General features: G+C 48.8%; 1 protein-coding gene across 1 annotated transcript in view; it reads right to left on the reverse strand.

Moving 5' to 3' along the window:
• Nucleotides 1–305: 305 nt before the first annotated feature.
• Nucleotides 306–22,531, reverse strand: part of LOC130485615 (retinal guanylyl cyclase 2-like) — a 33,029-nt gene continuing 10,803 nt past the window's right edge. The window contains exons 5-18 of the mRNA XM_056858831.1: nt 20,106–20,202; nt 19,437–19,568; nt 18,653–18,733; nt 17,456–17,632; nt 16,622–16,778; nt 14,560–14,709; nt 13,123–13,271; nt 11,440–11,603; nt 9,432–9,624; nt 8,128–8,302; nt 5,777–5,875; nt 3,265–3,359; nt 2,420–2,505; nt 306–396 (exon numbers count right to left, since the gene is read on the reverse strand). Coding sequence (XP_056714809.1) covers nt 306–396; nt 2,420–2,505; nt 3,265–3,359; nt 5,777–5,875; nt 8,128–8,302; nt 9,432–9,624; nt 11,440–11,603; nt 13,123–13,271; nt 14,560–14,709; nt 16,622–16,778; nt 17,456–17,632; nt 18,653–18,733; nt 19,437–19,568; nt 20,106–20,202 — 1,846 coding nt within the window. The remainder of the gene's footprint in view (nt 397–2,419; nt 2,506–3,264; nt 3,360–5,776; nt 5,876–8,127; nt 8,303–9,431; nt 9,625–11,439; nt 11,604–13,122; nt 13,272–14,559; nt 14,710–16,621; nt 16,779–17,455; nt 17,633–18,652; nt 18,734–19,436; nt 19,569–20,105; nt 20,203–22,531) is intronic.

Here is a 22,531-nt window from a genome sequence, read left to right on the forward strand (position 1 = left end):
ATGTCATGAATGACGCGACGTTCCCCCACCAGGAAACATTGCTTTTGGGAGAAACGGTGCAGACAGGATAAAACCGATTCTGAAAACGTTGCAAAAGGAGATGTGCGGAGCTGCTTTCGTGGCATGCGTTTCCAAGCCTCGCAGATCCACTACGTGGAAAATATGAGGTAAGAGATGCATGCGGAAAAGGCCTTTGTTTGAAATGTGCTCTTTTGATCAAATTGTGATGATCAGCCGTGAGTTCTTGTCGAGTTGGTCACCGTTTGTTGCTTATAGGGACTTGTTCGGACATGTCTTTTGCCTTGTTAAGATGGTTTCTGCTTGCTGATGGACTTCCTCTTTGGGTCCCTCAACGCAGCCTTGATTTCTCGGACCACCGTATCCTGCCAGGGTTGCCTGTGAAACACCCCAGTCAATCAGAGAACAGTTGCTGAGACTGGTTGAGCTACGAGGATCAGGCAGAACAGTAGCTCATTCCTAAGGTTGCCAGCCCCAGGCTGGGAAAATCCTGAAATTTGGGAGACTGAGGAAGGGGGGCTTGGGGAAAGGAGGGGACTCAGGAGGGATGGGATGCCACAGAATCAACCCTCTGAAAGAGCCATTTTCTCCAGGGGAACTGATCTCGGTAGTCTGCAGATCAGCTGTAGTTCTTGGAGATCTCCAGGCCCCACCTGGAGGTTGGCAACCTTACACATTTCTGATTTTACAGGGGAGTGGGCAATTTGCCCAGATGACCATGGTCCCAAGTTACCAGACCTCAATAAGGAACTTACCTCTGCAGCCCTAGTTATGTACTTACTTCATTTATGGAAATGTACACATGAAGCTGCCTTATACTGAATCAGACCCTTGGTCATTCAAATGCAGTCTTGTCTACTCAGACCGGCAGCGGCTCTCCAGGGTCTCAGGCAGGGGTCTTTCACATCACCTACTTGCCTGGTTTTTTTAACTGGAAATGCCGGGGATTGAACCTGGGACCTTCTGCATGCCAAGCAGACGCTCTACCACTGAGCCACAGCCCCCACCCCCATGTACTTCAAGATGGAAATGGGTTCAGCTTTGGAAATCGAATGTTCCCACTGAATGATCCACCCTGTAGCCTAAACTTCATTTCTCCCCCAATGCTGGGATGTCATCACATGAACCAAAAAGGCTCAAAGGCCCCCCTAAAAATAGCTTGAGAATAAGGGCCTGTCTGGGTTCTTGTGGAGTGTTCCTCAGACACAGGGACCTGGAGTATCTCAGTGTCAGGATGGAGGACATAAATAACCCCTTCTCTGGTTCATGGGATTTTGCTCTGATTATTATTATTTTTTTTTGTATTTGCAGAGATGTAAGGTCAAACACCCACAATATTCCTATGGCCTAGGGTTGCCAAGTCCCCGGTGGTGGTGGGTAAAATCCCGCCAATCCACCGGGCTGCCCGCCGGCCAGCTGATGACCAGGGGGCACTGTGGGCACGTGCACACATACACACACACACACATCACTTTCGGATAAACCCGAAAGTGACGCACACGCTCTGGGAATCTCGGAGAAGATCGCTAGAGCGCCCCGAGATCGCTAGAGCGTCCACGTCGCTTTCTGGTAAAACCGAAAGTGATGTGGATGCATCGCGCAGGATGTGCCAGGCGTGCGTTCACTGCACGCTGCAGCCACAGCCCCAGAAAGCTCCCGCCGGTGGCGCTACGGGGCCTGGCAAGCCTACTAAGGCCCTTTCCAAGCTTGTGGGCTCTTTGGAGCACTCTGTACAGCAAGGAGGAGGAGGAGGAGGAGGAGGAGGAGGAGGAGGAGGAGGAGGTGGTGGTGGTGGTGGTGGTGGTAGAGGATGAGGAGGTGGAGGAGGTGGTGGTGGAGGTGGTGGTGGTGGTGGTGGTGGTGGTGGTTTTATATGCCAACTGATTCATGGAGGAGGAAAATTCTATCGGCCACGCAGCCTAAATGGAACCTCCACATTCAGCGGCCCTATACCATTGAGAGAGCCAGGATGGTGTAGAGGTTAAGAGTGGTGGACTCTAATCTGGAGAACCAGGTTGGTTTCCCCACTCCTACACGTGAAGCCTGCTGGGTGACCTTGGGCCAGTCACAGTTCTCTCCGAATTCTCTCAGCCCCACCTACCTCACAAGGTACTATGGAGATCAGTTCCCCTGGAGAAAATGGCTGCTCCGGAGGGTGGACTCTATGGCATTATAGCCCACCCCTCCCCAAACCCTGACCTCCCAAGGCTCTGCCCCCAGATCTCCAGGAATTCCCCAAACCAGAATCGGCAACTATAGTTCAAATCCTGAAATTCTTCATCAGACTGGTGAATGTGTTCTGGCTCAGCAGGTTCATGATGACCTGCTTTGGCCAGCGCATGCCCAAGCATCTCTTATGGAAAAGAAGAAATGTTGGCGCTCCGATCTAGTTCCTACTTACCCAGGTTTCACTTCGGGAGGGGATGGCAGCGGTTTTGCAAAACCTCTCTTCCCGACTAGCCAGTATGTCTCTTCTAAACCTTTTCCCTGAAAACAGCAAGAACATCAGCTGTGTGAAGCGTCATCACCTTTATACAAATCCCTCCCTCCCAAAGATTTAGAATCACAGAATCATAGAGTTGGGAGGGGCCATAGAGGCCATCTAGTCCAACCCCCTGCAGGATCAGCCTAGAGCATCCTTGACAAGTGCTTGTCCAGCCTCAAAGACCGCCAGTGACAGGGAGCTCACCCCCTCCCTAGGTAGCCGATTCCACTGTCAAACAACTTTTACTGTAAAAAAAATTTCCCTATTATCCAGCCGGTACCTCTCTGACCACAATTTAAACCCATTATTGCGAGTCCTACCCTCTGCTGCCAACAGGAACAGCTCCCTGCCCTCCTCTAAGTGACGGCCCTTCAAATACTGCAAGAGAGCAATCATGTCCCTCCTCAACCTCCTCTTCTCCAGACTGAACACTCCCAAGTCCCTCAGCCTTTCCTCTTAAGGCAGTCCTGCATTCAGTATTAAGATATAACTTGCAAGGCCATTGATTTCCATGGGTGTGTTAAACCCTGGCTGGCTTACAGTCCTATGGAGAAAAATGAGACTCAACAGCGCTTTATTTTAGCTGGATCATCCAGTATTCTTGGAGGCCTCCTGCCGGCAGCCCTAATTTGGAGGCCTCACCTCTTCTCTTTGCACCTCCCTTCCTTTTGCCAAATATAAAAATGTTGCCCTTGGTAGAGGAAAAGACAGAGTGGTTCAGGTTTCCCACCCGAAGTCTACAGGACGGCAGAGCTCCTTACCTTCAGCTCGGTTTTCCCTCTGAACTCGGTTTTATAGCCTTCATTCAGACTCCTTAGTATCTTCATGGTGTTTTGGCTGATGTGAATTCTGTATGCTGAGAGACAGAAGAGAAATGATTAGTGACAGAACTGCCTGGAATGGTTATGGGAGGCCATCTAGTCCAACCCTGGGGGGAAAGAGGCATGCCATTAGGAATGCCAGCCTCCAGGTGGGATCTGGGGATCCCCCAGAATTACAGTTATTCTCCAGACTACACAGCTCAGCTCCCCTGGAGAAAATAGCTGCTTTGGAGGGTGGACTGTATGGTATTGCACCCCACTGTGGTCCCTGTCCTCCCCAGGTGCCATCCCCAAATCTCCAGGAATTTCCCCACCTCATTCTGGCAATGCTACCCCCTCCCCATACCCTTCCAGTGGCCAGGGGTGACCTGCCAACCCGACACAGCATAGCCTGATCTTGTCAGATCTCAGAAGCGAAGCAGGGCCCGTACTTGGAAGGGAGACCACCAAGGAAGGCTCTGCAAAGGAAGGTTATGGCACACCACCTCTGCTTCTCACTGCCCTTGGAAGCCCCTTGCTGGGGTCGCCGTAAATCGGTTGTGACTTGACAGCACTTTCTTCATAGTCCAAACTTCTGCTCCATGCAGGAAATCCATAATAATTCAAGCTTCGCTGCCCAGAACGGATAGCATTGGCACAGACGTGCCCTCTTTCAGTCACAGTGGCTACTATGAAGTCTGGGCATGGGTGTTCCATCTGTTTGGATAGTGTGGGTCTCATGTGATGTTTGGAACACATGCAGGGGGTACATCACATGATGTTTCAACAAAGCACTGTATCACATATGCTACCGGGGAGGATTTTTGGGTTTTTTTTTATAGAATAATAGAATCATAGAGTTGGAAGGGACCACCAGGGTAATCTAGTCCAACCCCCTGCACAATGCAGGAATTTCACAACTACCTCCCCTCCCACACCCCCAGTGACCCCTAATCCATGCCCAGAAGATGGCCAAGATGCCCTCCCTCTCATGAATTTATCTAGACATTGCGATCAAATTATCTTGTGTGAAGTCACAGTAGCTTTAAAATAGGGGAGAAATGATATTGTTCTGCCACAAAGCCCAGTTGATGATCCAGTAAACCAAACTTTGTTCTTTCCTGTTTTTTGCATATACAGCCAGTGCAGTGGGGTTGCCAACCTCCCAGTGGCACCTGGAAATCTCCTACTATTACAACTGATCTCCATACAACCAAGTTCAGTTCCCCTGGAGAAAATGGCTGCTTTGGAGGGTGGACTCTATGACATTATATCCTGTGGAGGTTCCTCCCCTCCCCTCCCCAAACCCCACCCTCCCTAGGCGCCACCCCTCCAAATATCCAGGTATTTCCCAACCCAGAGCTAGCAACCCTACGGTGCAGTATAGTGGTTAGAGTGCCCGACTAATATATTGGGGGCCCAGGTTCGAATCCCCATTCTGGCATGGAAGCTCACTAGGAAACCTTGGGCCAGTCCCACGCTCTCATCCTAACCGTCTCACAGGGTTGTTGTGAGGATAAAATGGAGGAGAGGAGAAAGGCGTAAGCAGCTTTTGGCTCCCATTGGGTATAAATAAAGTAAACAAAGAAATAAACCCAGTTCACCAACCCAGTCTTTCTAGAGATGCTAACAAAGAGAAATAAAAGGGCCCCACCAGTAACAGGAGATAAAAATAAAGCCGAAGCCAATGGTGCAAAATAGGTTTTTTTAAAAGCATTACTCAGAATAGAATTTCCCTACATGTTTCGTCCAAGAGGCTTCTTCAGGGGAATCTGTAATGTATAATATGTAATTACATTACTGAGTTTATAAAAGTAGTTCTTTGGTTAAAATTATACAGGCAAATAAAACGCTGTGTTAAAAGTCAAGAACACAATCTATACCATATACATAACTGCCAGAGCTTATTTGTCCTTGAGATTGCATGGAGGAGAAAGAAAGAAAAACCTTGTAAAAGAGAGATATATAAGATACAGTTGTATAGCTCAATTTATATATTATATATTACAGATTCCCCTGAAGATTTTTTTTATGCCTATTTTGCACCATCGGCCTCGGTCTTATTTTGATCTCACTAGAGACGCTAGAAAATGCCCTCCCCCCAAATCCCCCCCATTTTCAAAGTTCCAGGCAGGGAGTAAACTCAGAAGATTATCGAGCACCCCAAGGGCCACTACATTCATTTGTAGGGTTGCCAGGTTTTTGCTACCAGTGGGAGGGTTTTGGGGTTGAGCCTGAGGGGGGGCGGGGTTTGGGGAGGGGAGGGACTTCAATGCCATAGAGTCCAATGGCCAAAGCGGCCATTTTCTCCAGGGGAACTGATCTCTATCGGCTGGAGATCAGTTGTCATAGCAAGAGCTCTCCAGTTAGCACCTGGAGGTTGGCAACCCTATTCATTTAGCAAGTCACAAGTTCCACAGTGCCGCCAGAGAGCAGTTCAGGGACTTGGGTCCTGAAACTGCGAGACACTTACGCAACCCAGTGGATTCAATCCGTGAAGCCGTGTTCACAGTGTCCCCAAACAGACAGTACCGTGGCATCGTGAGGCCCACAACTCCGGCGGCGCAAGGCCCTGGCAGAAAAGCAAAACATGTTCTTTATGAACAAGGATGGCAAAGAAGCCTTTATTCAACACACTTCCTGGTCCGGCTGCTCAAATATTGCATGTGAAAATTTTAAGTGCAACATTGGAGTGGGGAAACTCAAAGAAGTTTGACTTCGTATCTTGAACAAGAAATTTGACCTTCAGGTTCGAAATACTAACGCTTGATTCATAGAATCATAGAGTTGGAGGCGACCACCAGGGTCATCTAGTCCAACCCCCTGCACAATGCAGGAAATTCACAACTGCCTCCCCCCCCCCACACCCCCAGTGACCCCTACTCCATGCCCAGAAGATGGCTCAACAAAAATCTTCCAGGATCCCCGGCCAATCTGGTCTGTAGGAAAACTGCCTCCTGACGCAACCCTTCCTGCCTTCCCTCTCCTGATCTGCCTAAGTTCACAAAGGCCATTTATGCACGGGAGGTTTTGCCTTGGATTTGCTGCTCTCTAGATGCACATTTTTTCCGATCCGAATTCTCAAAACTCTGCATGGGGGCTTATTTTTGAGTTCCGAGAATTCGGATGGGGAAAATGTGCACCTAGAAAGTGGCAAATCCAAGGCAAAACCTCCCGTGCTTGTGGCAAGAAATCAGCCTTGCTGTCAGATGACCACCTAGCCTTTGCTTAAAACCCTCCAAAGAAGGAGAGCCCACCACCTCCTGAGAAAGCCTCTTCCACTGAGGAACCGCTCTGACTGCCAGAGACTTCTTCCTAATGTTCTTCCTTTCTCAGCACCAGGTTTTTGATCAAGGCAAGAACTAAGAGCAAGGAGACCCTTCTCAAGCCCCGATTGCTAATGAGGTCAGGGCTTCTCCTTCCATAGATCTGGGAATTTGTTTGCGCACAGCCTGTTTTTCTTCTCTGGCGGCCGGTCGCCAGAAGCACTGGGTAGGTTAATGAAGCATATTGGCCCATCTTCTGCAATAAGCATCAAGGATTCCGGAGGGACTTATGAACTCGGAGCCACGGCATGTGGCCCCTGGCCAAAGATCTGAGGTCTCAACAAACAATCCCCATCCAGCCTCTGGGCTTGGAGGAGACCTACTCCTCCCCACCGCCTCGGTGTCCAGCTCTAGCCTAGATATTTGCAGATTAGCTGCTTTTATTGGCATAATACACTCAGTTGGTGTGTGTGTGTGTTGGGGAGGAAAATGTGGATCCAAGTTGAGTTATCCCCTCGGCCAGCCGGCAAACAAGAAAAAGGAGAAGAGTTGGTTCTTATTCACCCCTGTTCTCTAGCCTGGCCCATCCAGGTCAGGGCAAAAGATGTACAGAGGTGGTTTACCATTGCTTTCCCCTGCATAGCAACCCTGGCTTTTCTTGGTGGTCTCCCATCCAAGTCCGAACCAGGGCTGACACTGCTTAGTTTCTGAAATCTGACAAGATCAAGCTAGCCCGGGCCATTCAGGTCAGGGCAGTTCAGACTAAGAGTGTGAACTCAAAAGCCTTATTGCATGAATTCTGGTGCTTAGTCCCAGGCAAGTGGAGATAGTATCATAGCTGTAGTGGGGGAGGAGGAGGAGGAGGAGGAGAAGGAGAAGGAGAAGGAGAAGGAGAAGGAGAAGGAGAAGGAGAAGGAGAAGGAGAAGAAGAAGAAGAAGAAGAAGAAGAGTTGTTGTTATCTGTCAAATTCCCCTACCTTTTTAAGGAGAATCAAACTGGCTTACAATCTCCTTCCCTTCCCAACAACAGACATCTTGTGAAGTCGGTGGGGCTGAGAGAGTTCAGACAGAATGGTGACTGGACCAAGGTCACCCAGCAGACTTCATGTAGAGGAGCGAGGAATCAAACCAGGTTCGAGTCCACTGCTCCTAACCACTACACCACGCTGGATGGGGTCAATCTACGATGGAGTTTAGTGAACACATGAAGCTGCATTATACTGGATCAGACCATCGGTCTATCAAAGTCAATATTTGTCTACTCTTACTGGCAGCAGCTCTCTGGTGTCTCAGGCAGAGGTCTTTCACATCGCCTACTGCCTGGTCAGTTTAGCTGGAGATGCCTGGGATTGAACCTGGGACCTTCTGCATGCCAAGCAGATGCTCTACTGCTGAACACACTCCCCCATATTCATTTGGATATCTCAGTGTTTCCAAGAGACCCTGTCTTGTCAGCAAACAGAGAATTACAAACGAAAGGTCTCAGTCTGCACAATAGACAGCTGGTGATTCCTCTTTGCATTCAGTCCGAGTCAGGCACAAGAGCCTACTTTCTTACCCGAGTGCAGCCCCATCCGAATCCTGATGGGCACGCCAGGAAGGTGCTTCATCGTGAAAGACCCTACCGAGCTGAGGATGTCCAGAGCCATGTTGGCGATCTCAGCAGCGTGCCTCTGACCGTTTCGTTTCGGGAGCCCCGAAGCAACCATGTAGGCATCGCCGATGGTTTCCACCTGGAAATCAAAGACATTTTCACCCCAAAAGAGCATTCAGAATAGCAGACCCAAAGGCTTGAGAATCGATTAACAACTTTGCTACGAGCTCATGTTGACAGAACCGGAGGAAGCAGGCTTTAAAGATACAGAACTGCCTTACAGAGAGAGTCCCACCACTGGTCCACCGATCTCAGTGTACCCTCTGAGTGACAGAAGCTCTCCAGGGTCTCAGGCCAAAAAGGGTCTTTCCCAGGTAGGGTTGCCAGCTCTGGGTTGGGAAATACCTGGAGATTTTGAAGGTGGAGCTGGAGGAGGGCAGGGTTTGGGGAGGGGCGGGACCTCAGCAAGGTACAATGCCATAGAGTCCACCTTCCAAAACAGCCATTTTCTCCACTTGAACGGATCTCTTTGTCACCTGGAGATAAGTTGTAATAACGGGAGATCTCCAGCCACCACCTGGACATTGGCAACCCTATTCCCAGGACTTACCTAACAGTTGGAGATGGGCCATTTCAACTTTCTTGTCCATTCATGCCACTCTTTAAACCTCCCTGCTCCCAAACTGTGGTGGGATTATAAAACACAAATTCATATGAAGGTTTCCAGTCAGGGGAAAGGCCTTAACCTCTAAGCCCTGCTGTTGACCATTTGGAATAACTGGTTGGCCATTGAGTGACACAGGATGCTGGACTAGATGGACCACTGGTTTGATCCAAGCAGGGCTCTTCCTATGTTCTTATGAAGGCCTTGGCCTCTATGCCCTGTTGTTGGACTGCCAAAGGAACTGGTTGGCCACTGTGTGAGACCAGATGCTGGACTGTATGAACCACTGGTCTGATCCAGCAGGGCTCTTCTTAGGTTCTTATCAGGGGAAGGCCTCGGCCTCTATGTCCTGTTGTGGGCCCTCCAGAGGAACTGGTTGACCGCTGTATGAGGCAGGATGCTGGACTGGATGGACCCTCACTGGTCTGATCCAGCAGGGCTCTTCTGATGTTCTTAGGTTCTTATGGGATATTCAGTTCATTGCTGGAACAAAGGGAGAACCAAAATCCACCAGCCTCTAGTTTCTCTTTTGTGTTGGAACTATCTTTCCCCCAACTCCACCTGTCCCCCTCCTGCCCCACAGGCTGCAAACCTAGTGCCTTACCTTGTAAACATCGTGATGGCTAATGATAGCATCAAACAGAGAGTAAAGGTCATTCAGGAGATCCACAATCTCAATGGGCTCACTGAGGGCAGAGATGGTGGTGAAGCCGATGATGTCGCTGAAATAGATGGTGACCTCATCGAAATACTCCGGTTCAACAGTAGCGCCGGTTTTCAGGGTTTCCGCCACTGATCTAAAATGGCAAGAAAAAGCCAAGCAAGGGGACTTAAGGGGAGAATTACCTGTGACATCTTCACAGAGTTGGTGCTTTCACTATATGGCTCGGTTCAGATTGTGTGAAACGAAGGTCTGTGATGAGCCTGTGAAACCAAGATTTGGTTTGCAGACCAACATTCAGCTCCTGATTTGCATCACCAAAGGCTGGGCTTTGTTTAACACATAGTTAAACTGTGGAACTCCCTGCCCCAGGATGTGGCAATGGCTGCCAACTTGGAAGGCTTTAAGAGGGGAGCAGACACGTTCATGGAGGAGAGGGCTATCCATGGCTACTAGTAGAATGGACACTAGTCATGATGCATTCCTATTCTCTCCAGGATCAGAGGAGCACGCCTATTATATTAGATGCTGTGGAACACAGGCAGGAGAATGCTGCTGCAGCTGTCTTGTTTGTGGGCTTCCTAGAGACACCTGGTTGGCCGCTGTGTGAACAGCCTGCTGGACTTGATGGGCCTCGGTCTGATCCAGCAGGGCTTTTCTTATGTGGTGATGGCTGCCAACTTGGAAGGCTTTAAGAGGGGAGTGGACATGTTCATGGAGGAGAGGGCTATCCATGGCTACTAGTAGAATGGACACTAGTCATGATGCATTCCTATTCTCTCCAGGATCAGAGGAGCACGCCTATTATATTAGATGCTGTGGAACACAGGCAGGAGAATGCTGCTGCAGCTGTCTTGTTTGTGGGCTTCCTAGAGACACCTGGTTGGCCGCTGTGTGAACAGCCTGCTGGACTTGATGGGCCTCGGTCTGATCCAGCAGGGCTTTTCTTATGTGGTGATGGCTGCCAACTTGGAAGGCTTTAAGAGGGGAGTGGACATGTTCATGGAGGAGAGGGCTACCCTTGGCTGCTAGTAAAAATGAATACTAGTCAGGCTTCCCGAACTCTCGAAAAATGTGAGTGTTCAGGAAGCTCTGTTGGGCATGCACAGCTTGTTGTGCTGGGTTTCAAGATCCACAAGGAAAGAAGAGGAAAGGGCTATTAGCTACTCCTCATCCCCCAGACATCTTGAGGCACAGCACAGGAAACCATGCATGCCCAGCAAGGTTTCCAGAACTCGCAAAATTCAAGAGTTCAGGAAGTCCTACTGGGCATGCACAGCTTGCAGTGCTGTGCTTCAAGATCCTTAAGGAACAAGGAGGAGGAAGACAGTTACTTAATCCTTTTCTTGGAGGCATCTTGAAACAACACAGTAAGCCTCACATGCCCAACAGTGCTTTCCGAACCCTCGCAAAATACGAGAATTCGGGAAGCCCTACTGGGCATGCACAGCTTACCACGCTGTGCTTCAAGATCCTTAGGGAACAAGGAGGAAGAAGATAGTTACTTAATCCTTTTCTTGTAGGCATCTTGAAACAATACAGTAAGCCTAACATTCCCCAAAGGGCTTTCCGATCTCTCGCAAAATACAAGAATTTGGGAAGCCCTACCGGGCATGCACAGCTTGCCATGCTATGCTTCAAGATCCTTAGGGAACAAGGAGGAAGAAAGTTACTTACTCCTTTTCTTGTAGGCATCTTGAAACAATACAGTAAGCCTCGCATGCCCAACAGGGCTTTCCGAACTCTCGCAAAATACGAGAATTCAGGAAGTTGTATTGGGTATGCAGTTGGCTGAGCACATTGCCGGGGGAACAAGGAGGAAAGAAGCATGAATTGCTCTGGCTTCTGGGTGGGCAGGCAGGTGGGAACAGAAGGTGGGGGGAAGCCTCAGCCCTCCCCTCCCCTCCTCCCTTGAGCTGCCACTGATTGTTGCCTCAAGCACTGAGCTTACCGGGGGAGCATTTGGGTCAGCAGTTTCTCCGTCTTCAGCTTCTCCTGCTCTAGCTCCTCAGTCCTTTCCCGGATCAGATCTTCCAGATTGCTCGAATATTGTTCCAGCATCCTCAACATAGAGTCAATGATATTGGTCTTCTTGCCTTTGTTGATGGTTTTAAACTGGGTGGGGAGAGGGAGGAAAAGAATTCAAGCTGGATTCTTAGCTGTTTACTAGGGCTGTCACCTAACTGAAGAAAACCTAGTCAATGAATGAAATGAATTTAAATCCATTCAACTTGACATATTCAGTCCGTGCACTGCTGAGTGATGTGCATAGAGTTAGTTAAAGCTGACATTCCCACTTGTCCCTGTAAGATGCCACAATCACCCAGGAATACAGGAAGGGTTTGTGGCTCAGAGGCAGATCATCTGCTTGGCATGCAGAAGGTCCCAAGTTCAATCCCCAGCATCTCCAGTTAAAAAGGACCAGGCAGTAGGTGATGTGAAATACCATCTACAAGAGGCCATGGAGAGGGGCTGTGGCTCAGTGGAAGAGCATCTGCTTGGCATGCAGATGGTCCCAGGTTCAATCCCCAGCATCTCCAGTTAAAAAGGACCAGGTGCAATCTGTCAACCAGTTACAGATCCACAAAGCAGCTTGCCTAGCCAGCTTACCTAGAACCATAAGTAAAACCTGGGCTGGAGCTGCTCCAGATTCTGGTATCCTGGAAATTTAATAAAACAAAGGGTTGCCAGCTTCCAGGCGGGGCCTGGAGATCTCCCAGCATTACAACTGCTCTCCAGGCAACAGAGATTAGTGCCTCTGGAGAAAATTGCTGCTTTGGAGGGTGGACTCTTTGGAATTATGCTCCATTGAAGTCCCTTTCCTCCTCAAACTCCACTTTCCTCAGGCTCCACTCCAAAATTTCCAGGAATTTGCCAAACTGGAGTTGGCAACCCTAAACATGATATGGATTTTTGACTATCACTCTCCCTGTTATTTGAAAATCTTGAAGAGCAGGGTTGTGGTGCTGGTCTTTACTATGTGATCAGTTTGGGGCACCACAATTTAAGAAAGATGTAGATAAGCTGGAACGTGTCCAGAGGAGGGCAACAAAGATGTTGAGGGGTCTGCAGACCAAGTCCTATGAGGAAAGGTTGAAGGAGCTGGGTATGTTTAGCCTGAAAAGGAGAATATGAGAGGGAATATGATAACTGTCTTCAAGTAACTGAAGGGCTGTCATAGAGAGGAGGGTGCTGAGCTGTTTTCTGTTGCCCAAAAGGTCGGACCAGAACCAACTGGTTAAAATTAAATCAGAAGAGTTTCCATGTAGACATTAGGAAGAATTTCCTAACAGAGCGGTTCCTGAGTGGAACAGGCTTCCTCGGGAGGTGGTAAGCTCTCCTCCCCTGGAGGTTTTTAAGCAGAGGTTAGATGGCAGCAATGCTGATTCTATGAACTTAGGCAGTTCATGGGAGGAGGGGCATCTTGGCCATCTTCTGGGCACTGGGTGTGTGTAGGGGAGGTAGTTGCGAGTTTCCTGCATTGTGCAGGGGGTTACACTAGATGACCATGGAGGTCCCTTCCAACTCTATGATTCTATGACCGCTACAGGGTGAGGTCATCAAGTACCACCACTCCAAAGAAAATTTAAAAACCTCCCATTTTTGCTCACAGCATGCCATAAAGCAGACTGACCTGTTCAAAAACCTCATAAAACGTTGGCCTTCTCTCCGGTGCTTCGCTCCAGCACTGCTTCATCAGCTGGAGACACTCCAAGGGGGCACTATCCAGAGAAACATTGGGACGCAACAAGGGCGGTGGTTTCTTCAGCTTGCGTATAATTTCTGGAATAAATAGAGTAGACCTTGCCTTAGGCCCTGACCTGAATACCCTGGGCTAGTCTGATCTCACCTTATCTTGGAAGCTAAGCAGGGTCAGCCCTGGTTAGTTCGTGGATGGGAGACCACCAAGGAAGCCCAGGGTTGCTACTCAGAGACAGGCAATGGCAAACCACCTGTGTTTGCCCTGGCCTCCATGTCCCAAGCTAGCCTGATCTTATCATAACTTAGAAGCTAAGCAGGTAGGGTTGCCAACCTCCAGGTTGTTAGCCAAATTGCTCAATCCAGATGGCAACCGTTTGGTAACAAGGTGGTAACAAAATCACAACAGCAGGGGCCAAAAAACACCAATAACAAACTGACGATGCAATAGTCCTGCCTTCGGCTGTCCTAGAAGGAAAATACAAGAAGGTTCCAAGATCGGAAAGGCTATACCCTTGCAGGTCAGGAGACATTGAAACCACCGAGCATGTATGGTTCAGCTGTTCATCATGAGGCCCTTATTAAATTCATTGCTCCCCTGATCAGTGAATTCCCCGAGAAGCCAGCAGAATTCCTAAGAGGCTCCTGATGGGTGAAACTCCACACTTTTCGCTCCCAACTGCCAAATTCTGTGCCATCGCAATTAAAATCCGAAAAAATAGAATGGGAAAAAATTTACTAAACTGGGCTATACTTTTAGAAATATTAAGTTGTTAATTTTTGTGATTTGTTTTAATATCCTACATTTTAACATCATTAGTCTTTTATCTAATTTTGTAATTTACACTAGTTTTACAGTTTTATTAAGTCAGATTATTTTATGTATTAACCTCTGGCTGGTCGAACAGACCGAATCAATAAATATATATCTAATCCAATAGTCTATATTGATAATACAATGGAGTTCTAGTTCTCTATGTTATTATTGTTGTTGACATTATTTTGCGTTGTATAGTATATATCTCCATTGTATTATCAATATAGACTATTGCAATGCCAGTTTGATATTGGTATTTTTTGGGCCCTTCTGCTGTGATTTTGTTACTAACCTGCAGGTGGGGGCTGGAGATCTCCCACTGTTACAACTGATCTCCAGGTGATAGAAATCCATTCCCCTGGAGAAAATGGCCACTTTGGCAATTGGATTCTATGGCATTGAAGTCCCTCCCCTCCCCAAACCCCTCCCTCCTCAGGCTCCGCCCCCTCCACCTCCTTATTCACCATATTGGGGACATCTGTCATACGATGTCTGATTGCATTCTTGACACCCGTGTGCGTGTGTTGAAGAACACGCCATAGTCCGACGGCTCACCTTCAGCGGAGACTTGGGATGTGCAATATGGCGGGCCCCGCAAGACAACTTCTTGGAGAACCATGGCAAAGCTGTACACGTCTCCTTTTAAGGTGCCTTTCGGGAATACTACTGGATTTCTCAACAACTCTGGAGCTGTCCAGAGCAATTCTGGGGGAGGAGGGAGAGAAAAAAGTTTATTCAAATCTATGCAGAAGACGTCTTCCTCCCTCCCCCCTTTTAGCCTGTAGTCAGAAACAAAGAGACAAATAATCCCATGGTATCGTGCTGATCTAAACTTAAGGTTGCCAGCTCCGGGTTGCGAAATACCTGGAGATTTTGGAGCGGAGCCTGAGGAGGGTGGGGTTTGGAGAGGGGAGGGATTTCAATGCCATAGAGTCCAATGGCCAACTGATCCCTATCGGCTGGAGAGCAGTTGTAATAGCAGGAGATCTCCAGCCACCACCTGGAGGTTGGCAATCCTATCTATACTGCATGTTTCAAAAAGTTTTATGTCATTACCATGTCTCCCTTCAAGGAAGCCTGGGAACTGTACTTTGGTGAAGAATTCTGCTAGATATCCTTCACCCCTTCTTCGCTGAACTACAATTCCCAGGGTTCTCCGAACACAGGAAATAATTGTTACACCAGTCGTGGGCTATGGGATCCCCAACGTGGTGCCTGGGCGAGCATAGTGCCCGTGGACACCTTTCCTGGTACCCACCAAGTGTTTTTAAAAAGTGGGTAGGCCAGGTGGGGCTTTTACCCAACAAGGCTTCCAATTGGCCAATGTTCCTGCAGTCGTCTTGTTTGTGGGCTTCCTAGAGGCACCTAGTTGGCCACTGTGTGAACGGACTGCTGGACTTGATGGGTGTGGGTCTGATCCAGCATGGCTCTTCTCATGTTATTAAAGATTTAGTGAACTCAGATTTCAGCCTGTGCTCTGTCTCCAAGAGGTGGTGATAAACCTGCCCCATCTCTGACTGCAGATGGGACTCCCATGACAGGATGGTCCTCTCTAGGACATGGTGCTGCTTATATTCTTATGTGGTGACGGCTGACAACTTGGAAGGCTTTAAGAGGGGAGTGGGCATGTTCATGGAGGGTAGGGCTATTCATGGCGATTAGTCAAAATGGATACTAGTCGTGATGCATACCTATTCTCTCCAGGGCCAGAGGAGCATGCCTATTATACCAGGCTCTGTGGAACACAGGCAGGATAATGCTGCTGCAGTTGTCTTGACTTTTGGCTTCCTAGAGGCCCCTGGTTGGCCACTGTGTGAACAGACTGCTGGACTTGATGGGCCTGGGTCTGATCCAGCAGGGCTTTCTTATGGAGGACGGGGCTATCGATGGCTACTAGTCAAAATGGATGCAAGTCATGATGCATACCTATTATCTACGGTATCAGAGGAGCATGCCTGTTATATCAGGTGCTATGGAACACAGGAAAGATGGTGCTGCTGCAGCCGTCTTGTTTGTGGGCTTCCTAGAGGCACCTGGTTGGCTACTGTGTGAACAGACTGCTGGACTTGATGGGCTTTGGTCTGATCCAGCAGGGCTTCTGGGATGTTCTTATGAAAGGCACACAGTATATGAATGTTGGTGTCATTTGAAACTGTATATCCTTTCTGGTGATATTGAGGCAAAGAAAACTGATTATGCCCTGCATGGGGAAAAAGACAGGCACAATATGACCTGTCTTCCCCCCACCCCCCATGCCAGTGCTTTTAATGCGGTGGAACTTATGCAGGGAAATTATGCAGAGAAAAGAGCTAAACCATCATTCCCCACTGCTGCACCCCTGACCCATAGCCCCCTCCCACAGCTGTTTTTGGGTGCCAAATTACACATCTGGGTGCCAAAAATTACACATCTGGAGTTCAGATTAAGGAACTCAATCATTCTGTATGCTTTGAGCATGAGTCCTGGGCTTCCGCCAGAAACTAAAACTCTTCTTCTACGTTCTGTCCCTTCTACAACAGGGACAAACAGAGCGAGAGCTGCCTTCCTGTAAGGAGAAAAACAATTATTTCATCCACTTTTTCCACTCTTCAGTAGGAGCCAACCTTTACATTCATACCTTCAGCAGGTGGCGGAATATGTAGAGGTTGTTGGGCTGCCAAAAATTCACTGTAGCTATAATCAGTGATCTTCAGCACAAACCGTCCATCCACCAGACAGTTTCGAGACTTCAGGCGTCCGTGTAGAATATCCTGGTGGTGTAAATATTTCATTCCCTGTTAGACAAAGAGGTTTAACAGGTTTGGTGCCTTAATCTTTGCAACAGAAGGACCCGAGAACATAAGATCAGCCCAAAGGGATGTAGTTGTTGGAATGGGGATAACCAGGTTCAAATTTCACTTCTGCTATTAAGCGGACAGTACAATTTTAAACTAGGCTCGGTATGTGCCTGCCCACGGTAGGAAAGCTCCCTTCCTTGGCTCCAACCCCCATGAGAAATTGAGGACCAGGGAGAAAAAGTTTGAGAAAAGGCCTCCTTAGTGATGCTCTAGGAATTTCCTCGTGTCTCTATGGGCTTTACCAAGGAGATCAGGGGGAATTCCTAGAGTGTCGCCCAGAAATGATGTCACATCTTCCCCAAGATTGGGGGGGGCTCAGGCTCCGCCCCAAAAACCCCCAGGTATTTCCAACCCGGATCTGGGAACCCCAGTGGAGCCTGAGGAGGGTGGGGTTTGGAGATGGGAGGGACTTCAATGCCTTAGAGTCCAATTGCCAAAGTGGCCATTTTCTCCAGGTGAACTGATCTCTGTTGGCTGGAGATCAGTTGTAATAGCAGGAGATCTCCAGCCACCACCTGGAGGTTGGCATCCCTACTCTCGCTTGACCTAAAGAGTCCAGTTCGGCATTTTTGATCAAATGTGTTCCTCATGGAGTGAAATAAGAAGGGACATACTTTAATCAAGTCCATCAGGAGAGAGGACTTAAACATCCAGTCCAGTCTGATGTCCGTATTCTGCAGCAAATCCTCCAGGCTCCCACGGGAGCAGAATTCCACCACGATGGCAGAGAGGCTGCCGTCAGACAACAGGCCTAGAAAGGGATTCACGTTCTCGTGACGCAAGTCCTTCATCTGCGAAAGAGAAAAGTAAACTATTGTCGATTTCATTGATACGCCACCCTTCCTCCAAGGAGCTGAGGTAGGGTGGCCCAGCTTCCAGGTGGGGCCTAGAGACCTCCGGCATCGCCAGTTTAAGGGTTGGGTTGTAGTAGGTGATGTGGAAACTCTGGAGAGTTGCTGCCAGCCTGAGCAGACAATACTGACTTTGATGGACAAAGGGTCTGACTCAGTATAATGCAGCGTTATGTGTAGGCTGTGTGTTCTTAGAATGAATGAAGCAGAGAGCAGGCTGCATTAATGAGCAGCTGGTCAGCCATTAGACTAGGATTGCCAGGTCCCTCTTCGCCACCGATGGGAGGTTTTTGGGGGTGGAGCCTGAGGAGGGAGGGTTTGGGGAGGGACGGGACTTCAGTGCCATAGAGACCAATCGCCAAAGTGGCCATTTTCTCCAGGTGAACTGATCTGTGTAGGCTGGAGATCAGTTGTAATAGCAGGAGATCTCCAGCTACTACCTGAAGGTTGGCAACCCTACATTAGACAGTGTTTGTGAATGATCTCGGTGTAAAATGTCAGTGATGTAGGTAGGGTTGCCCGGTCCCTCTTCGCCACCAGTGGGAGGTTTTGGGGGTGGAGCCTGAGGAGGGTGGGGTTTGGGGAGGGGAGGGACTTCAATGTCACAGAGTCCAATTGCCAAAGCAGCCATTTTTTCTGTGTCGGCTGGAGATCAGTTGTAATAGCAGGACATCTCCAGCTAGTATCTGGAGGTTGGCAACCCTAAGTATAGGGTGTATAGAGAAATATTGCATGTAAGTAGTATGAATGGAGTAATGTGGAAGAGACAGAGAGGGGAATGGATACAGGAAACTCATATCTGCTCATTTGTTCGATTTTCTGCTTGCTAAATTTTGGTCTTTATGTTTTTAAATAATGTTATTTTATGTATTTTTGTACGTTGAAAGCCACCTTGAGTTCTGTAAGAAAGGCAGCTAATACATGTTTTAAAATATATAAATAGAAACAAACAATTTCTACCTTGCATAACAAAGAGGTGGCAGGCAGCCTCAGGTCACCAGAGGATCCACGCTCCAGTTTCTTCAACCACACCCAATCTCCCTGCCGGCAAAAAGCATAAGGGAACAATTGAGAAAAGCCAAAGGCTAATTCTAGATTTGAAACCAAATTTTGCACAAATTCAAGCTTCCCCCGAGGGTTAACAACGTTTAAGAGTACATGTGGAACCAGTGTGGTGTAGTGGTTAAGAGTGGTGGTTTGGAGTGGAGGACTCTGATCTGGAGAACTGGGTTTGATTCCCCACATCCTCCACATGAGCGGTGGAGGCTAATCTGGACAACCAGCAGGAGACTGGGGGAGGGGAGGGACATGGCGGGTGGCCATTGACAATGGTGTGATGTCACTTCTGGATAAAACCTAGAAGTGAAACTGCACTTCCCTAGGTATCGCCAGAAACTCGATGGTAAAACCATAGAGTTTTTGGTCGTTCCTAGAGATATCCGTCATCACGTCTGAGTTTTCTCAGGAAGTGACATAGCTGGAGACCTCCTGCTATTACAACTGATCTCCAGTCAATGGAGATTAGTTCACCTGGAGAAAATGGCAGCTTTGGCAATTGTACTCTATGGCATTGAAGTCCCTCCCCTCCCCAAACCCTGCCCTCCTCAGGCTTCGCCCCAAAAACCTTCCGCCGGTGGCGAAGAGGGACCTGGCAACCCTACTCTCAAGCAGATCTTCACCTTATATGGGGAGGGACGTCTCCAAAGTTACACAATGGCCATACTGAGTCAGAGGGTCCTCCTACCTCATACATCGCCACGTTGGAGGTTTCATAGCTCACAGCAGCACTTTTCATGGACAAGGAGCGTGTGGCCGATCTCAGGCTCCGGCCTTCAGAGTGGCTTTTGGTCTCGCTGAGGTTGTCCAGGGTCAGCCTCTGTGAAGGCACATGAACCAGAGTGGTGGGAAAGGGCCCCAGAACAGCCCCGGGGTATCAAAGCCTGTTCCACTGAGGAATCGCTCTAACTGTTAGAAAATTCTTCCTAATGTCTAGATGGAAACTCTTTTGATTTAATTTCAGCCCGTTGGTTCTGGTCTGACCTTCTGGGGCAACTGAAAACAACTTGGCCCCATCCTGTATATGGCAGCCCTTCAAGTACTTGAAGATGGTTATCATGTCCCCTCTCAGTCTTCTCCTCTCCAGGCTAAACATACCCAGCTCCTTCAACCTTTCCTCATAGGACTTGGTCTCCAGACTCCTCGCCATCTTTGTTGCCCTCCTCTGGACATGTTCCAGCTTGTCTACATCTTTCTTAAATTGTGGTGCCCAAAACTGAACACAGTACTCAAAATTGAACACAGTGTTCTAGGAGCAGAGTCTTTCAATGCAGTATTTGCTTTGAATTTTGCTTTAGGTAGAATTCAGTGCCACTGGGAAGAGGGGGTACCTGAAGGAAGCATTTCCATGACTTACCATGCGGCTCAACTTAGCGTTCACAAAAGTGAGGTCATCCAGGGTCAGCAGCAATTTCTTTGACCCCTTGATAATTTGGCGATAGAAGGCGCTGTGCCTGCCAAGGGAAAAGATACCAAGTGCTGCAATTATCTTTTGCAATTGCATGTGTGGGGCATGGAAGGGTTGTCATTGGCCCACGACATCGCATGTTCAGTCCAGGCATGATTTGATTTGTGGGGAGGGGAGGGTTTCCAACCTCCAGGTACTAGCTGGAGATCTCCTGCTATTACAACTGACCTCCAGCCAATAGACTTCAGTTCCCTTGGAGAAAATGGCTTTTTTGGCAATTGGACTCTATGGTATTGAAGTCCCTCCCCAAACCCTGCCCTCCTCACTCCACCCTAACAACCTCCCACCAGTGGCAAAGAGGGACCTGGCAATCCTAGGAGGGGGAAATCATAGAGTTGGACGGGACCACCAGGGTCATCTAGTTCAACCCCCTGCACAGTGCAGGAATTTCACAACTACCTCCCCCACACACATCCAGTGACCCCATCTCCATGCCCAGACGATGTCCAAGATGCCCTCCCTCTCATGATCTGCCTAAGGTCATAGAATCAGCATTGCTGACAGATGGCCATATCGCCTCTGCTTAAAAACCTCCAGGGAAGGAGCTTACCACCTTCCCAAGGAAGCCTGTTCCACTGAGGAACCACTCTAATCCCCAGCATCTCCAATATAAAAGACGAGGTAGTAGGTGATGTGAAAGACCTCTGCTTGAGACCCTGGAGAGCCATGAAGTCAGGCTGGGGCTCAGTGGTAGAGCATTTGCTTGGCATGCAGAAGGTCCCAGGTTCAATCCCTAGCATCTCTAGAACAAAGGACCAGGCAATAGGTGATGGGAAAGACCCTGGAGAGCCCTGGGGATGGGCCATGGCTCAGTGGTGTAGCATCTGTGTGGCATGCAGATGGTCCAGGCAGTAGGTGATGGGAAAGACCTCTGCTTGAGACCGTGGAGAGCCACTGCCAGTCTGAGTGGAGAAATACTGTAGTTCAGTAATGCCAAAATCTTTGAACTGGGGAGAGAGCTGCTAGGGTTGCCAATTTAGTACATTGCATCTAGGCACAATTTGAGCAGGTGATACTTTTCTTGGCATGGAAATAAAATGGACAAAAATATACAGATGCACAAAGCTGACTTATACTGAATCAGACCATTGGTCCATCAGGTTTAGTGTTGTCCACTCAGAATGGCAGCAGCTCTCTAGGGTCTCAGGCAGAGGTCTTTCCCTTCACCTACTGCCTGGACCTTCTGCATGTCAAGCAGATGCTTCACCACTGAGCCACAGCCCATCCCCAGGGCTCTCCAGGGTCTTTCCCATCACCTACGACCTGGTCCTTTGTTCTGGAGATGATTGAACCTGGAACCTTCAGCATGCCAAGCAGATGCTCTACCACTGAGCCCCAGCCTAACTTCATGGCTCTCCAGGGTCTCAAGCAGAGGTCTTTCACATTACCTAATACCTCGTCTTTTATATTGGAGATGCTGGGGATTGAACCTGGGACTATCTGCATGCTAAGCAGAGGCTCTACCACTGAGCCACAGCCCTTCCCCGATGAGACCTGATCAGGACTAAGCATGCTCTGGAAGCCCCAGAATTTTGAGGGTGGAAAACAGAGTGGGGGGAAGAAATTGGTCCACTCGCGCCCCTGACAATTTATAATAGATTGAATGAGGAGGTTGGCGGAAGTAGGAATTTCTTACTGATTTATTTCCCTGTGACTCCTTATGCATCCTCAGTGTGCAACTATTCACTGCTAGTATGCTTATGGAAGGCTGCCTAGTTGAGGCGCTGAGTTTTCTGGTTTTCCCCCACTAGGGCTGTCATATAGAGGATGGAGTAGAGTTGTTTTCTGTTGCCCCAGAAGGTTGGACCAGAACCAACAGGTTGAAATTAAATCAGAAGAGTTTCCGTCTAAACATTGGAAGAACTTCCTGACGGTTAGAGCGGTTCCTCAGTGGAACAGCCTTCCTCGGGAGGTGGTGGGCTCTCCTTCCCTGGAGGTTTTTAAGCAGAGGCTAGATGGCCATCTGTAAGCAATGCTGATTGTATGACCTTAGGCAGATCATGAGAGGGAGGGCATCTTGGCCATTCTGTGAACTTAGGCAGATCATGAGAGGGAGGGCAGGAAGGGTAGTGTCAGTGTTTGGCTCTCATGGCCCTTTCTTACATGCCCAGGGTGATGCCAATTGCCACTTTGGGGTCAGAAAGCAATTTCCCTCCAGGCCAGATTGGCCAGGGATCCTGGAGCATTTTGGGGCCATCTTCTGGGCATGGAAGTGTGGGGGTCACTGGGGGTGCGTGGGATAGTTGTGAATTTCCTGCATTGTGCAGGGGGTTGGACTAGATGACCCTGGTGGTCCCTCCTTCCTACTTTATAAT

Source organism: Euleptes europaea, chromosome 12 (assembly GCF_029931775.1).
Source record: "Euleptes europaea isolate rEulEur1 chromosome 12, rEulEur1.hap1, whole genome shotgun sequence".
Taxonomy (NCBI): domain Eukaryota; kingdom Metazoa; phylum Chordata; class Lepidosauria; order Squamata; family Sphaerodactylidae; genus Euleptes; species Euleptes europaea.